The 17,230-nt window shown below is 37.9% G+C and overlaps 1 protein-coding gene across 4 annotated transcripts; it reads left to right on the top strand.

Annotated features, from left to right (window-relative positions):
- Positions 1-1,902: 1,902 nt before the first annotated feature.
- On the top strand, positions 1,903-5,557 carry LOC103942912 (nudix hydrolase 26, chloroplastic). Of its 4 annotated transcripts, none has more exons than XM_048575156.1 (7): positions 1,903-2,219; positions 2,306-2,356; positions 3,265-3,357; positions 3,913-4,007; positions 4,359-4,473; positions 4,562-4,633; positions 4,989-5,557. In XM_048575156.1, the coding sequence occupies exons 1-6, from the start codon at positions 1,938-1,940 to the stop codon at positions 4,625-4,627; spliced, it is 702 nt and encodes a 233-aa protein (XP_048431113.1). In that variant the 5' UTR covers positions 1,903-1,937; the 3' UTR covers positions 4,628-4,633; positions 4,989-5,557. The 4 variants fall into 4 exon arrangements, with proteins under 4 accessions (XP_048431113.1, XP_009351383.3, XP_009351384.3 ...); XM_009353108.3 differs by having other exon boundaries at positions 4,893-5,557; XM_009353109.3 differs by having other exon boundaries at positions 4,881-5,557.
- Positions 5,558-17,230: the final 11,673 nt, after the last annotated feature.

Here is a 17,230-nt window from a genome sequence, read left to right as displayed (position 1 = left end):
GGTAGAATTTAAATATGAATGTGATGAAATATGGAATGAATGCTAGCTAAGGGGTTCTTCTCCACACATGTTATACTTGCATACAAGATTGATTCTCAGTTGGTCTTTCGATAAATTATGAAACTCAACACTCCAGATTAATTAGGTCCGCTTAAATTAACCGTCAAGTTTTCCTTAAGTTAATGAATTGGATGGGTTTGCGCAACGCAATTCACAACATTCTCCAAAAGTCCTTTACGTGAACAGCACAATAAAGATACAATCAAAGATCATTAAGTATTATGAAAACTATAAGTGTTGACGAGGCATTCGTTACTATGATGAGCATGAAACTCGTGCCAAGAATTCATTTAACGCGATTGTTTATAAGCAACCTCCACTACTTGTGAATATAAGTTCATAACGATTAGGTGAAAATCACTTATATTCTAGCGTCATATTTATGCATGAAAATTAAGCGCGCATTCTTAATAAACATTCATAAATAAGTTATCAATCAAACGGTTAAACAAATTGAATCCACAACTTATGAAATTCCAACGAAAGTTAATCAATTCATATTGCAAATATAAACATAGTTTCGAATCACCCCCTAGCTAAAGGGGGTTTAGTTCCTCATACCTTTGAAATCAAAGAAACACCTAAACATTCCAACAACTCAAAACTTTGAATTGTATGAACGTTTAAGCACTCTTCTCTTCCATTCCTTATACGTACAAAACAAAGAGAATTAAAATGAAACTTTGAAATCAAAGAAACACCTAAACATTCCAACAACTCAAACTTGAATTGTATGAACGTTTAGGCACTCTTCTCTTCCTCGTTGTTGTAGCACAAGGTTTAAGGATAGGTTGGTTGGGGGGATGGAAGTGTGGAATGGAGTGGAAATGGAGAAGATGGAGAAGGGGAAGTGTTTGTGTATTACAATGGAAAATGAGATGATTTGGTGAATGGAATGAATGGGTATTTATAGGAAGAGAATGGGTGTTAATGGATGTTTGTTTAAGGTATTTGGTGGATGGGAAAAGGTGTGGATGGTGGGAATTATGGTGGATGGATGGTTTAGTGGATGTAATTTAGGGTTTATTTAGGTGAATGTGGATGCATGGTTTAGTGGATGTAAAGGATAATGGGATGGTGTGGAATTAAAAGCTAAAAAAAATGGGATAATGGGCATTTAAGTGTGAATGGAATGGTGGGATGCACTAATGGAAATTATGAAATGGAATGGTGGGATGCACTAATGGAAATTATGGAATGGAATGGTGGGATGCACTAATTAGGAGGAAGAATTAGGGTGAAGGGCTTAATGCATGGATTTGGGCCAATTAGGGTGAAGGGCTTAATGCATGGATTTGGGCCTAAAATGCCTCCCCTTGCATGGCAAGGGAAAGGACTTGGGCTAAAGCCCATGGCAATGGCTCTAAAATGGGCTAAGGTTAGGGTTTAGGTCATCTAAAAGCCCAAAGCCAAGAATAGAAACTCACGACAATGGAAACCTCCAAGAATAGAAACTTCCAACTTTAGAAACTTTGGTTACCAATTCCGACTTCCTTGCTCTTCACTTTCATTTCTTCATTTCTTAAGCTCCTTTGACCTTCAACCTCGTTCATTCCTCGTGCTCCATTTGCATACACCACATTCCAGCTCAGTTTTGCTCCAAAAGCTCCCAATTGCATCATTTCATGTAATATGTCCTTTAAACCTGAAAACACATGAAAGTAGCTTAAAAGACTACTTTAACGAATAAAACATAACAAAAATGCATAAGAACTAGCTAACTAAGGCGCATAAATATGCTCCTATCAGTTATAAAAACAACAAATAAAAAATGAAAGAAAATACAATAATTAAAAAAATTAAATAGAGGTGCAATTTGCTAGCAAATTATAAGATGCCTTCCCCTTCAACGATGGTGAGAGAAGCATTGGAATTGAATGGATATATGCTGCCGATTTGGATTGCTTAATTCTACACTCCATCTTCCCCCTCTATCGATTCTCAGCAGGCCTCCTTATCGATTTCCATCCTTCCCAACTTGCCCTCCTAAACTCGCTAAATTTTCGCATCTGCCACTCCTCCGCCGGAACCCCATTATTTATACCAGAACCAGACTCCTGTGTACCTCTTCCCAATCTTCTTCTTCAACGGCAATGGAAGCGCCTCCCGAAGGTTATAGAAGGAACGTCGGCATCTGCCTCATCAATGATTCGAAAAAGGTCTCTCTCCATCTCCTTTTTACTTTTTTGTTGTATGTTTTTGTCAATGAACTGAACTTGTCTATGTATGTTTGTTATCTCCACAGATTTTTGCTGCTTCGAGGTTGGATATTCCCAGTGCGTGGCAAATGCCGCAGGTAAATTTGGTCACAGTTTTGGATTGAATGTTTAGGCTTTTAGTTCTATTTGTAAGTTGTAACCATTTTGATTTATGGGGAAAATATGCAATATATGTGGAAGTTCGATTCATATGCATACATGATACATACATACATTTTGTTGTATAAAATTTTCTGAGTTCCATCAATTGCGAGCACTCAATCATATACACTGCACGTACACATATAATTTAAGCTTCTTTTGAGCATTTACTTAGAACTTGGAATTTGATCTGATAGATTTTGTGTACTCCTTTCTGTATATATTTGCTGAAGAGGAGGAACTTTTGAATGACAATTAGAAGAAGATTACCAATGAACCACTCATGCACTACAAAGCTACTATTATAACACTACAAATGCACAACAAAGACGCTAAACAAACGACCCGTGTCACTGAAGTTCTCTCGAATCTATTGCATCTAGTCATCCTCAAGTCCCTTTTTTATCTAATGTTCTAATCTATGTAGTGCATTCCTAACAAATTTAGCGTAAAATCTAATGTTACTTTGAACTCCCTCATCCAAACTCAAGGATAGAGATAGAGTATCCAAAAGGGCAGAGTGGTGGTATCCCCTGATATTTTAATGCGGTGATTGGTGGCCATATAGGTCTAAATGAACATTGTTGAGTTTGGAAACCGTATTGCATATACAAAGTTACTAGTGCAAATATGCTGTTCTATGGGCCTGCTTGACGCATGAATGAATCAATTTTACAACTATTACGAACTAGAATGTAGGGTGATTAGTGTTCAAGTACAGCTACTAGCTGTGGTCGTTACATGCTTTTAGTATCTTAGACAACTTTGCTTCCTTTAGTGTGAGATTTCTTTATTTTCAATTTACTGAAATACTTTCTTTGTTTTTTTAAATTGTTTTGGAAAGGGCGGCATTGATGAGGCTGAAGATCCAAGAAGTGCAGCCGTCAGGGAATTGAGAGAAGAGACAGGAGTTAAATCAGCAGAAATTCTTGCAGAGGTACAAAACATGCTACGCTAGTATTCCCCTCTTGTTTCATTGTTTTAGGGCATTTTTAAAATGCTTGACGTAAATTTGTGAGTGCATTTGGCTGAAGAATGTGTTTGAGAATGCAAAAGGATAAGCTGATAAAGCTGTTTGTCTTTGTTGAATTCTGTTGGTTGTTTTCGTTGGTTATAATTTGTCAGGCATCGAATATTCTTCAATTATCTAGCCAAAAACCACAATTGACACTCATTATTTATGCTTGGCCTAGATCTTAATCAACAAATAACAAAGAGAATGGTTTTGTCAAGTTGGCATTTAGTGGTTCTTTCCTTTCTTTCATCGCATGTTTTATGCTTTGGTTACTTGATTAACATGGAATTATTTAAGTAACAGAAAAGAAGGTAATCAGTTATTTTTATATTATCCGTTATATTTGAACATTCTAGAGCTGTCTATTATCCGTGCTTTTTCTGTATCCTTCTGTTTTTGCATTTTTCAAAAGAAGTCCAGACATTATTTTTCTCACTTGCAATCTACCTTTTTGAGTATTGGATTTTTTTTTTCCAGGCACCTTATTGGTTAACTTATGATTTCCCACCAGAAGTTAGGGAAAAACTCCGGCATCAGTGGGGATCAGATTGGAAAGGCCAAGCACAGAAATGGTTAGTGTCAGGATAACAGAGCCTTGCATGTTGTGTAGGCTGCAACCTGTTTCATCCATCATCTGAGCACATTTATTCCAGATTATAACCTAGAGGCATCCCATCACCTTCATTTAAATATCATTACAAGTTTAATCGTTTAAGCGTGCTATCAATTACCCGAGAATTCATTTGTGCATCGATTGGTTCTCAAAATTATTGCTTAAACCATATCAAAAATTTTGCTTCTGCTTTTGCTTTGTCTTTTCTTAAGTGAAAGAATTTTATTTGAATTTTTTAGTGTTTTTGGAACGCCATGCTCACGTTCACATTGTATTATTTATAGAATTACATGCACGTGGAATTTCACAGGTTTCTTCTGAAGTTCACCGGGAAGGATGACGAAATCAATCTTTTAGGTGATGGAAGTGAAAAACCTGAGTTTGGGGAGTGGTCATGGATGCCACCTGAACAAGTAGTTGATCATGTAAGTTAACCTTCCCATATACATTTGTTCAAATAGCTAAAGTTACGTGGTCATATTATTCAACATGCATTCTTTCTTCTTTCTCCAGGCTGTGGATTTTAAGAAGCCTGTTTACAAGGAAGTTCTTGCATCTTTTGCACCCTATTTTCAATAGCCTTTGGTGAGTGCCGTCAACAAGGCTTATTCCCATTCTTCTTCAACTACATGAACCCATATATCAAATCATTTTTACTTGCTAGGATGAATGTTTCAATGGCTGTTGACAGAAAAGTGACTAGCTCTCCTGATAGAATGATTTGAGTAATGATTTTCTCTAGTATCTATCGTTGATCATCCATATTAGTGAGTTTCTGTTTGGCATCCCATGTAATAAGTTATATTTTGAAATTTTAATTTTAATTTTACAGTCTTGAAACCAGGATTTGCAGAATGCATTATTGAAAGTTTTCTGTGACTTGGCCACCCAGTCCTTTTCATCTGATGCTCACTGTGTTCAATTTTCGGGAAATTTTTAGCCCAGCGTTGCCTTCCTCATAATCAACTTCCCTAAAGAGGCAAGATCCAACGGCTCATATGCGAGCAGATCAACGAACTCGACATCAATAGGATGCACAATTTTCACCACCTTGCCAGGATCAACCCCACTTTATACAAAACGACACACGAGACTCGGTAGGAACCCAAACACAATCTGATTACAGCACTTCACGTTCTCCGAGTTCACTCCATTGGTTTCAAACCTGATCCGCCCGATGACGGACCTGAACTTTTGGTAAGCAGCTTGTGGGCAAGGCAGTGTTTTGAACAATAGTTGGTTCCATGTGCCGGGCTCATTGCTTCATACTACGTTGTGTTGTAAAGCTCAACTACCAATTTCCTGATAGGCTGATACCCCTCCCAGAATTCCAACGATTCCTGATCACCATGCCGCGCGATAACCATTTGAAAGTTGGGGTTTTTCAGGGTTCGATTGGGTTGTTAGTTTTCGTGTGAATCCATGGTAGCTGATACAACCCTTACTCTACTTTTTACTCAATGTATCAGTAGGTAGTACATTTCATTGCAATATCAACTTTTACAACAACCTTTCCTTTTTACAATATTCTCTTATATAGTAACCAGGCAGCTTCCTCCCTAAGTCACTCCCTAACAACCCTTAACCAACAACCAATTCTAACTAATTCTTGTTTGTCCTAGTCAGCACTGTCAATCTTATCAACATAACTATGCTGATGTCACAATACACAACATCCTATCAATACCCCCCCCCCTCTTCAAAACAAGGCTTGTACACAAGACTTCAAAAGAAATCACAACACTTGAGACAATGCATTGATGGAATGGAAACATCATAATTGAGCCAGCATCGGAAATTTGGACTTCAAATCTGCATAATCTTCCCAAGTTGCATCTGCTGGAGCATGGTTTTGCCACTGGACTAGAACTTCAGTTGTTACAGTAGTACCTTTCTTGACCATCCTTCGCTCCAATATTGCCACTAGAACGTCTTGTAGTATCCCCTCATCAGTAATGACTGGTAATTGAACTGCAGGTTGAATGTGATCGCCCATAAGCTTTTTAAGGCAAGAGACATAGAAGACTGGGTGTAATTTCGAATTGGCTGGCAATTTGAGTTTATAGGCCATAGACCCACCTTAGCCAACACTTCGAATGGGCCATAAAATCGAGGTTGAAGCTTTTGAAATGGATGTGAAGCCAAAGACAACTGCTGATATGGAACCAATCTTAAGTACACCAAGTCACCCACTTGAAAAACCCTTTCAGTTATGTGTGTGTTAGTGATAGGAGCATATTTAGGCGACTTACTTAGCTTGTTTTCGTGCATTTATGTTGTTGTTTCTTAGTTCTTTAAGTGTTTTAGTCATTTTCGTATGATTTCAGGTTCTAAGGGCTAAAGGAGCAAAGAAGTGCATTTTGGAGCCTTTTGGAGCATTTTTGGGCCAAGAATGGATAGCTTATGCTTGGAGCCAAAGTGTTGGACAAAATTAAAGCTTTGTGTGCACTTTAGAACATAAAACAAAGGACCTAGCCAAATCAAACAAAGACTTAGAACCAGAAATTCCCATGCCAACACATAAACAAAGCCTTTGCCATACATTCACACACATTTACACACATTCACACACATTCACACACATTCACATGCATTCACACACATTTACATGCATTCACACACATTCACACACATTCACACACATTTACATGCATTCACACACATTCACACACATTTACATGCATTCACACACATTTACATGCATTCACACACATTCACACACATTTACATGCATTCACACACATTTACATGCATTCACACACATTTACATGCATTCACACACATTCACACACATTTACATGCATTCACACACATTTACACAAACGCATTAAACAAATAGCCATATACATCTCCACTCCTCCTATAAATACCCTTGCATTCCATTCACCAAAACATCTCATATTTTTCATACACAACACAAACACAAAAACAGCAACCTTGTTGTTGTTTTTGGGTTCCCCTTCTACTTTTCCTCCATTTCCTCCATTTCCATAATTCCACACTTCCATTCCCCCAACCAACTATCCCTAAACCTTATGCTACAACGAAGAGGAAGAGAAGAGTGCCTAAACGTTCATACAATTCAAGTTTGAGTTGTTGGAATGTTTAGGCGTTTCTTTGATTTCAATGTTTAATTTCAATTCTCTTTGTTTTGTATGAGGAACTAAACCCCCCTTAGCTAGGGGGTGATTCGAAATATATGTTTATGCTTGCAATATGATTTGAGTACTTTTAATTACATTTCATAAGTTGTGAATTCAATTTGTTTAACCGTTTGATTGATAACTTATTTATGAATGTTTATTAAGAATGCGCGCTTAATTTTCATGCATAAATATGACGCTAGAATATAAGTGAATTTCACCTAATCGTTATGAACTTATATTCACAAGTAGTGGAGGTTGCTTATAAACAATCGCGTTAAATGAATTCTTGGCACGAGTTTCATGCTCATCATAGTAACGAATGCCTCGTCAACACTTATAGTTTTCACGTTGCTTAATGATTCTTGCTTGTATCTCTATTATGCAATTCATGTAGGGAACTTGTGAGGAATGCTTTGGGTTGTCGTATGCAATCATCCAATTCATTAACTTAAGGAAAACTTGACGGTTAATTTAAGCGGACCTAATTAACCCGGAGTGTTGAGAATTCATGATTTATTGAAATGCAATTAGAAATCTTTTTATTATGCAAAGCGTAACATGTGTGGAGATGAACCCCTTGGCTAGCATCCATTCATTTCATTTCATCAATTTCATATTTACATTATGTTTTAATTGCAATTTGTTCATTTAGTTTAATTCCGTCCAAAACTCAATCCCCCTTTACTTTATTGTTCAATTTAGTTAGAAATCAATTTAGTTTGTGTTTTTAAAGCATTTTGAGTCTTTTGATTTGTCTTAGTGTTTTAACGTTTAGTTTCACATTCTTTGAGTCTAGTTTAGTGTTTTATATTGTTTTTACGTTTTTGAGTCAGTTTCCAAGTGATTAACAATCCCTCCTAATCCCCGGTCCAGAACGATCCCTACTTATACTTATACTACAATTGATAAAAAGAGGGTTTAATTTGTGCGCGTATAAATCTCGCATCAAATTTTGGCGCCGTTGCCGGGGATTAGCAACTTTGCTAATCTCTTGGATTGTTTTATTTTCGTTTGTGTGTATATAGTTTTAGTTTTATTTTAGAAGCAAGACATGGCACTTGATAGTGCTTCTCTTTTGTCACAGCTTATGGAAGAGTACCAAACGCAAAGAGTTGGTGCATTTGATCATAATCAATCAAGGAACGACGTGTTTTCCAATACTTACAATTTGGATTGGAGTGATCATTCAAACTCTATATGGTGGGAACCTCAACATATTCAACAAGAAGGATATTGGCAGCCTTATGAGGAGTTCTATTCAACGTCTATGCATCCACCACAACCTCATATTCAATATGCCCAACCAAACTCAAGTTCGTCAATAGATTATAATCAAAAGCTTAATGAATTACTTTGTTTGGTGCAGGGCTCACAAAACCAAGTCGAGGAGGCTCAACAAAGGGAATATTGGCAACCATATGATGAGTTCTATACGAAACCTATGCATCCACCACAACCTGCCCAAAGCAATGACAACTAGGAGAAGCAAATTGGGCAGATAGCGGAGTTCGTAGGACAATTTCAAGACCAAGGCAAACTCCCTATTTCAACTATTGCAAATCCGAAGGAAGGATGTGAAACTGCCAAGGAAATCATCTTGGGAAGTAGCAAGGAGGTTGGAACAGACCCTAAACCATTCAAATCAAATTACAAGGAAGATGAAAGGTTGCAATTTGAGGAAGAGGAACACACGCAACCTATGGCAAGGGTAGAAACACCTTTGCCGCAGGCACCTATTGCTCCTATGCCATCCAATTCAGGTAAGGTTGTTCCAAAGTTAATTATTTCTAACCCCGTTCCACTGAATGTCCCTATTCCTTGCAGGTTTCTGAATTCCAAGGAAGAAGAAGGTGAGAAAGACATCTTGGAAGCCTTTCCAAAAGTGCAAAGTATGGAATATCAAGAATTCGTCAAAGAGGATGTTCTGGAGGCAAACAACCCCAAAGAAATTGAATTTTATGACATAGGACAAGGACCAATCCTCACATGCAATCTGGCCAAGTCCAATATCCCTGAAACTTTCAAAGGAATGGTGTTTGTTCTTGAGTTTATGTCAGAGCACACAGGTAAGCCGCCTCCCCGAATTTCAAATTTGTTTTATACTGATATGCTGTTAATGATCCAGGCACACACTCTAGAATTTAAACCATTACCGGATCATCTCAAGTATCACCCGCCATTTAAAGATAAATTCCACGTCATGGGTCCTAAGTGAGAAAAGAAGTTCTTCGTCCGGCTGCAAGACGTAAAAGAAAGTGCTACTTGGGAGGCAACCCAATACAGTGAATAAAGCTTGTTTATTGATTTCCGAGTGATTACAAAAAAAAAAAAAAAAAAAAAAAAAAAAAAAAAAAAAAACATGGCAGAAAGATGGAGCCTTCATAAAGGTTGTGTACTTGAGGCCCCACTACGTGGCAACACTCTCGGAGCAAGAGGCATCGGAGCAGAAGGCATCGGAGCAGGAGGCATCGGAGCAGAAGGCATCGGAGCAGGAGGCATAGGAGCGGGAAGCACCGAAGATAGATCATTCAAGGCCCCAAACCTTGGTGGAACGCTGGATGACCCAGGAAAGAGGTGCCTCTGGAAGAAAGCCGCAAGCTTTTGACGGTCATCAAGCTCATCAAGCTTCCTCTTCATGCCTGATGAATAATTGTTGGCAAGCACGTGCAAACTTCGGTTCTCGTACTTAAGCTGTTTTATCTCCTGCTTAAGACTCTCCACCTCTGCCATCAAGGATTCAACCTGACGGGAGCGAGCAAGAAGGCGTTGGCCCATGTTGGACACAGAGCCAGCGCACTGAACGCTAAGAGCCAAGGACTCTTGAACGGCCAACTCATCGGACCGTCCAGAAAGCAACTGACTATCTTTGGGAGTAAGGAGGTTCCGAGCCACTATCGTAGCCGTCGTTGGATCCGTCATCACAGAGTCCTCATCTGTAAGAGGGCCATGAAAAGATAAGAAAGACGGGCACCATACCTTACCCTGATGAGGCGTAACCGAATCATTGCTCAGACTTAAATCTAAGCAAAGGTTCGATGGGTTGGATGAGCTAGCCATTGTTCACAAAGTTAAAAGAAAAGGGTTGGGTGGAGTAAAATCTCGACGGGCCGAAGATGATTTTTTGGGAAGTTTTCAAAGTGTGCAGATAGAGGTGATCGATCACCTCTATTAAAGGATAGGCGACACAATCACCAATTCAGAATTAAAGAGACACCGCTCTTCAAAACCGGATTTTCTGGCATAAAGATCGCCAGCTCTTCAGATGCAATCCAAGCTTTTCAGAAAGCGCGTGCCATCTTTGTCGAAAGCTCCCAGCTTTGCAGAAAACGCGTGCCACTTGTCAAAAGATCTCTGACAGAGCCGCATCCGCACTACTACGTGTCGTTCAGAAAGCGAAGGGGCATCGCTCAGAAATCGAAGGGGCGCCTGCTCAGAAATCGAAGAGGCGCATTCAAAGATCGAAGAGTCGTCACTATTTCAAAAAGCCGGATTTGCGGGATAAAAACGTTTGTCGACAACGGTAAAAGAACAGTACCACCACTTGCTATTGAATTCCCTATATATGTCGACCTTCATCTTTTATGGCAAGACAGAACTGAAGAAAATGCCCAACTCTTTCTCACCTCTGAGGGCGCACTCCCAGCAAAGCCTTTCGAAATACTTCATTCTGTCTTCTTCCCCAAAGATGATACCAGATGCTTGGAGTACAGATGACCCAGGAGGAAGCAGCACAACAAATACATGTGCTGATTCTTTCACCGCTTTTTTCGAAAACAAAGGTATCTCATATCATCAAGAGCGAAAGCAAAGGTATCTCATATCATGTTCTTTCCCTATCTTTTCCTTTGCCCTTGATATTACTTGCATGGCAAAGTGAAAGAAGCAATCAGCCGGCACTTGGAGTCTACCTGGACTCTATTCCCTGGTTGCTTACCTAGCGTTGCTCTCGAGTAGTCATCTTCAACGGTTGATACACTTCCAGAGAAGGGACCGCTTCTGCAAAGGGGAGCAAGTAAGGCAAAGGAAAATGATACATTGAAGCATGAGGAGACAAGCATATGCTGAGCTATCCTCTAACCCTCTTCAATACGAATTGGAGAGATTGAACAAAGAAACAGATAAGAGGAGGAAGCTCAGACCTTCGGGGGAGACCAAAGGAAGCCTGCGGCCCAGTTCAAGAGTAGCACAAAGGAAAATCAACGATGGGAGCAGCGCAGTTCAAGAGTAAGCCTGTGGAATCACTCAAGATGAAGCCTCACTGCAATCACCAAGGAGAAGATGGAATTTACACTCCATAACCAGATTTACATCTCTAAAACTCTTCTCTTTGTTAGATACATTCTGCCATGTTTAGTATGTTTAGTTACTGTTTTATATGTTTTCTTTTGTTTGGTGTGTTTTAAGCTTAAAACATTGAGGACAATGTTTGATTTAAGTGTGGGGGGGATAACTAAGTATGTTGATGCAAATTCGTTGGATTTTATCACCCATAACTTCAAGTGTTGTTCCTTGCTGTTTTAAAATGTTTTTAAACTATTTTAGTGTGTTTTGACTTAAAAATTCGAAAATCCCATAAAAATTTGAAAAATTGTTTTGAAAAACCCAAAAAGAGTTGTTTTAAAGTTGTTTTTGTGTGTTTGGGTCGTAGGTCACCTTCCAACAAAATGATGAGGATTTGGTTTGTAAGTGCATGACTGTGAAAAAGAGTTATAAACATAGAGAAAAGTTTGATTTACTCTTGGTATATGCTTGGTTATGGTTATAATGTATGACTTCACATGCAATCATAAAAGAAAAAAATTCATTTTTGTAACATGCTTGAAGGAAGGAACTCAAACAAACGCTACAACCCTGAGAGACTTGAGCCTATAATGTTCTTTGGAGAGTATACTCTGTGATTTCTTGTTTTCTAAAGTCGTTGCATGATCTCATTATTCTTTGCTTGGTTACTACTTAGAAGGCGTTTCATCATATAGTTCCAAATGCTAGAACTCATGCCCATTTCATTCAAAGCATGTTATTGATTTGCATAACACATATTCAAGAAGAAGTTGTGTAGTGACCACCACCATAGCCAAATAGCCTTACTTCCCATATTTCGTATTTGTTGTAAGTTTTACCCCCGTTGAGCTTTGTTTAGCCTTTATTCTTTGTTAACCCACATTTTCCTCACCTAGCCTAGTTTAGGACAATCCACACCCTTGTTCTTAAAAGATAGTGAGCATGACTTAAATGAATTCCTTTTGAGTTACATTATGCAAGAAAATGAGTGTGGGGGAAGGAATGCTTGTTCTTAAGTATGTTTTGAGATTCAAAAGAAAAGAAAAATAAAAAAAGAAAAGAAAGAAAGAAAAAAAAAAGAGCTTGAAAAAAATGAAAGAATGAGTGATTGAATAAAGGGTTCAAAACACCAATTCTGGCCCTAAATTGTCTAAATTCTCCCTTTTTGTTCAAAAGTTGATGTTTTCATTCAAAAGAGAATTCTAAATTGATTCAATTGCCTTGCTCACTATTTCTTTAAGAACCTTTGTTTTCCATATCCCTTCATTGTTATCCACACGCCTCGAACCCCATTACAACCCGTGACTTCAATCTTGAGTGTTATGTGTTTCAATTTGTGGAATTTGAACTTGGTATGAGCATATGGTGTCACTGGTTCTCGCGTCTAAGTAGTAGCATTCCATTCATGAGATCATATCTAAACATGCTTATTAACTCCAGAAATTGCTTTCTTTGTGATATACATATGTGAGTGTTTAGTTTCATATTTACATCAATCTTCTCACATATACTTAGTGTAGGGTGTGTAGTCAGAAAATCTGAGTGAAAATCGAGTGCATATCTTGTAAGGAATTGAGCAAATTCTCTAAGGCATGTTACTACATTCAAAACATGGTTTTAAATGCTTAATTGTGAAATAGTATGTGGTGACGATGATTAAGAATGTACTTAAGTGTGAAGATGACTAAAATCTGTGGGAATGATGATTTTTAACATGTCATGTGCATTGGAAATCCCTAAGACGATTGTTGGAAGGTTTAGGTTGTGTTTTACTTGTTTAGTGTCGTTTTGTTTGTATGTTATCGTTTTGTTTTGCTAGAGGACTAGCAAAAGCTAAGTGTGGGGGAATCTGATAGGAGCATATTTAGGCGACTTACTTAGCTTGTTTTCGTGCATTTATGTTGTTGTTTCTTAGTTCTTTAAGTGTTTTAAGTCATTTTCGTATGATTTCAGGTTCCAAGGGCTAAAGGAGCAAAGAAGTGCATTTTGGAGCCTTTTGGAGCATTTTTGGGCCAAGAATGGATAGCTTATGCTTGGAGCCAAAGTGTTGGACAAAATTAAAGCTTTGTGTGCACTTTAGAACATAAAACAAAGGACCTAGCCCAATCAAACAAAGACTTAGAACCAGAAATTCCCATGCCAACACATAAACAAAGCCTTTGCCATACATTCACACACATTTACACACATTCACACACATTCACACACATTTACATGCATTCACACACATTTACATGCATTCACACACATTCACACACATTCACACACATTTACATGCATTCACACACATTCACACACATTTACATGCATTCACACACATTTACATGCATTCACACACATTCACACACATTTACATGCATTCACACACATTTACATGCATTCACACACATTCACACACATTTACATGCATTCACACACATTTACACAAACACATTAAACAAATAGCCATATACATCTCCACTCCTCCTATAAATACCCTTGCATTCCATTCACCAAAACATCTCATATTTTTCATACACAACACAAACACAAAAACAGCAACCTTGTTGTTGTTTTTGGGTTCCCCTTCTACTTTTCCTCCATTTCCTCCATTTCCATAATTCCACACTTCCATTCCCCCAACCAACTATCCCTAGACCTTATGCTACAACGAAGAGGAAGAGAAGAGTGCCTAAACGTTCATACAATTCAAGTTTGAGTTGTTGGAATGTTTAGGCGTTTCTTTGATTTCAATGTTTAATTTCAATTCTCTTTGTTTTGTATGAGGAACTAAACCCCCCTTAGCTAGGGGGTGATTCGAAATATATGTTTATGCTTGCAATATGATTTGAGTACTTTTAATTACATTTCATAAGTTGTGAATTCAATTTGTTTAACCGTTTGATTGATAACTTATTTATGAATGTTTATTAAGAATGCGCGCTTAATTTTCATGCATAAATATGACGCTAGAATATAAGTGAATTTCACCTAATCGTTATGAACTTATATTCACAAGTAGTGGAGGTTGCTTATAAACAATCGCGTTAAATGAATTCTTGGCACGAGTTTCATGCTCATCATAGTAACGAATGCCTCGTCAACACTTATAGTTTTCACGTTGCTTAATGATTCTTGCTTGTATCTCTATTATGCAATTCATGTAGGGAACTTGTGAGGAATGCTTTGGGTTGTCGTATGCAATCATCCAATTCATTAACTTAAGGAAAACTTGACGGTTAATTTAAGCGGACCTAATTAACCCGGAGTGTTGAGAATTCATGATTTATTGAAATGCAATTAGAAATCTTTTTATTATGCAAAGCGTAACATGTGTGGAGATGAACCCCTTGGCTAGCATCCATTCATTTCATTTCATCAATTTCATATTTACATTATGTTTTAATTGCAATTTGTTCATTTAGTTTAATTCCGTCCAAAACTCAATCCCCCTTTACTTTATTGTTCAATTTAGTTAGAAATCAATTTAGTTTGTGTTTTTAAAGCATTTTGAGTCTTTTGATTTGTCTTAGTGTTTTAACGTTTAGTTTCACATTCTTTGAGTCTAGTTTAGTGTTTTATATTGTTTTTACGTTTTTGAGTCAGTTTCCAAGTGATTAACAATCCCTCCTAATCCCCGGTCCAGAACGATCCCTACTTATACTTATACTACAATTGATAAAAAGAGGGTTTAATTTGTGCGCGTATAAATCTCGCATCAGTTAGCTTGAACAGTCATCTGATTTAGAGCAGCCAACATATTTGCCTTCAAAAGAGATAAGACTCAGTCACTCTCTTGTAAACACCTATTAACCATGTCAAGCTTTGTAGTGCTAGCTTCATAAACTTGAATCTCAGGAGGTTCTTGTCCATAAACCACTTCATAAGGATTAAGTTTAGTTGCATTGTGGAAAGTCGTGTTATAACTGTAGTCTGCCCATGGTAGCCTATTGGCCCATTTCTTGGGTTGTAAGCTATAAAAACACCTTAGATATGTCTCCAAGCACCTTTTAACCACCTCTGTTTGACCATCTGTTTGTGGATGGTAACCCGAGCTAAAATACAGAGATAAGCCCTATATTGCAAAGAATTCTTTTCAAAATTTACTCATAAAGATGGGATCCCTATCTGACACTATAGAAGCATGCATTCCATGGAGTTTAAAGATGTGTTCAACAAAGAGATATGCGATAAAGATAGATGTGTAGGGATATGAAAGGGCAAGAAAATGGGCATACTTGGAAAGTCTGTCAACAACCACCCAAATAACAATTTTACCTTTGCAAGGAGGTAGCCCAATGATAAAGTCCATAGAAATGTCCTTCCAAACTCTAGAAGGAATAGGCAGAGGTTGAATTAATCTGGCAGGAGCCAAGTTCTCATATTTCTATTGTTGACAAATGGCACAATTTGCTACAAACTCCTTAATATCCTTCTGAAGGAAGATTTGTGAAAAACAAGTTCATTTGAGCAACATCAACAACATGCAATTAACAATTAAAAGGTGGAATCATGTTTATATGCACTCAAAAACAAAACTTAACCCATGAACTTCAAAGCCTAGTAGATAGGTGAACCAAGACTCAACTCAAAACAAAGTGAGTTGAGAAATCAATACCTTTGTAGATTCCTCTTTGCATAAGCAAAGGCTAATCACCCAAAGAGAGGGCCTTCATTCCTTGCATCTTAGATCCATGGATTTGGATGGATGAAAAGGTTTCTCCAAGTTCCCAAAATTGAGAACCTCTAAGTCTCCACACCAAGGTAAGATTGGAGAAGAAACGAGTGACCTTGAGGAAGTAAGATTGCTAGATGTTTTCCTCAAGTGTGGCCGGCCATTTCTAGAGAGAAAGGAGAGTTTGTGTTTCTCCAATTTCCCCAAAAACAACCCTTAATGAATTTTGGCTATTAAGTCACACTTATACCTTAATTCATTTGAGTGGCAAACTTGTAAATAAGTCAAAACCCACTCTTTCTCTAAATGGCCGGCCTTAGGGTATTCATTGGGCTATTTGGGCCTTTGTGAATCATTATTCATTAAGTTGTCATACAACTTAAGTCAATGGACTTGACGTTCGAAGCCCATTGAGCCTTAAGGTCCAAAACTATCCCGAGGTCTTCAACGAACTTATTCGTTTGATTAATAATCATATTAATTAATCCTTGCCATAAATAATTAAACCATTTAATTATTCTTACTCATCTCCATTGAATCTTCAATCTCTACCTTACACGGTGTACGATCCATTAGGTTCCTTTTAGCGAGGCAGTGGGCGATTCAAACTCTTTCAAATCGATTGTGAATTGAAACTTACTTTCAATTCTCCCGTTAGTGATAATACACTTTTAGGGCTTCCACAAACCATGGTTGACGCCTAGCAGCATGTCATGGTTACCCAAGCTAATCAGAAGAGGTGGAGAACCTATTCAGTTTTAGGATTACAAATGCAATACGATCTTTCTCTAATACAATACTCTTGACCACATTGTTTGGTTTGATAGTTTATTCATGTCTACTATCCAATGTGAGTCTTGTGCTTATATGATTACCTTGAATGTGATTTGGAACACATTCCTAAATCTCATTCATACTTTGGCCAAAGATTCTTAATCATATCATAGAGTATTCTCCCTCAAACAGTTTGAAGGTTAGAGATCCCTTGTTGCGCATTCACTTGCCTCCATGGCTAAGTGGCTTAACCCCAACGATGCCGTGGACACCCTCCTGATGGAGTGACTTTGACATAATCAAAGATTAAGGACCTAACCACAAGAC

This window comes from the organism of the source record quoted next, unplaced genomic scaffold (assembly GCF_019419815.1).
Source record: "Pyrus x bretschneideri cultivar Hongxiangsu unplaced genomic scaffold, Pyrus_bretschneideri_v1 Contig79, whole genome shotgun sequence".
NCBI classification, from domain to species: domain Eukaryota; kingdom Viridiplantae; phylum Streptophyta; class Magnoliopsida; order Rosales; family Rosaceae; genus Pyrus; species Pyrus x bretschneideri.
Note: the sequence above shows the minus strand (reverse complement) of the source record. Positions and strands in the feature narration are given on the sequence as shown.

Bases quoted from the DNA above. Each gene is read 5' to 3' on its own strand.
- LOC103942912 (XM_048575156.1), top strand. From the start codon at position 1,938: ATGGATATATGCTGCCGATTTGGATTGCTTAATTCTACACTCCATCTT. The intron at 4,008-4,358 runs GTTAGTGTCAGG...GGAATTTCACAG, and splicing joins AAAGGCCAAGCACAGAAATG to GTTTCTTCTGAAGTTCACCG. The intron at 4,474-4,561 runs GTAAGTTAACCT...TTCTTTCTCCAG, and splicing joins CTGAACAAGTAGTTGATCAT to GCTGTGGATTTTAAGAAGCC.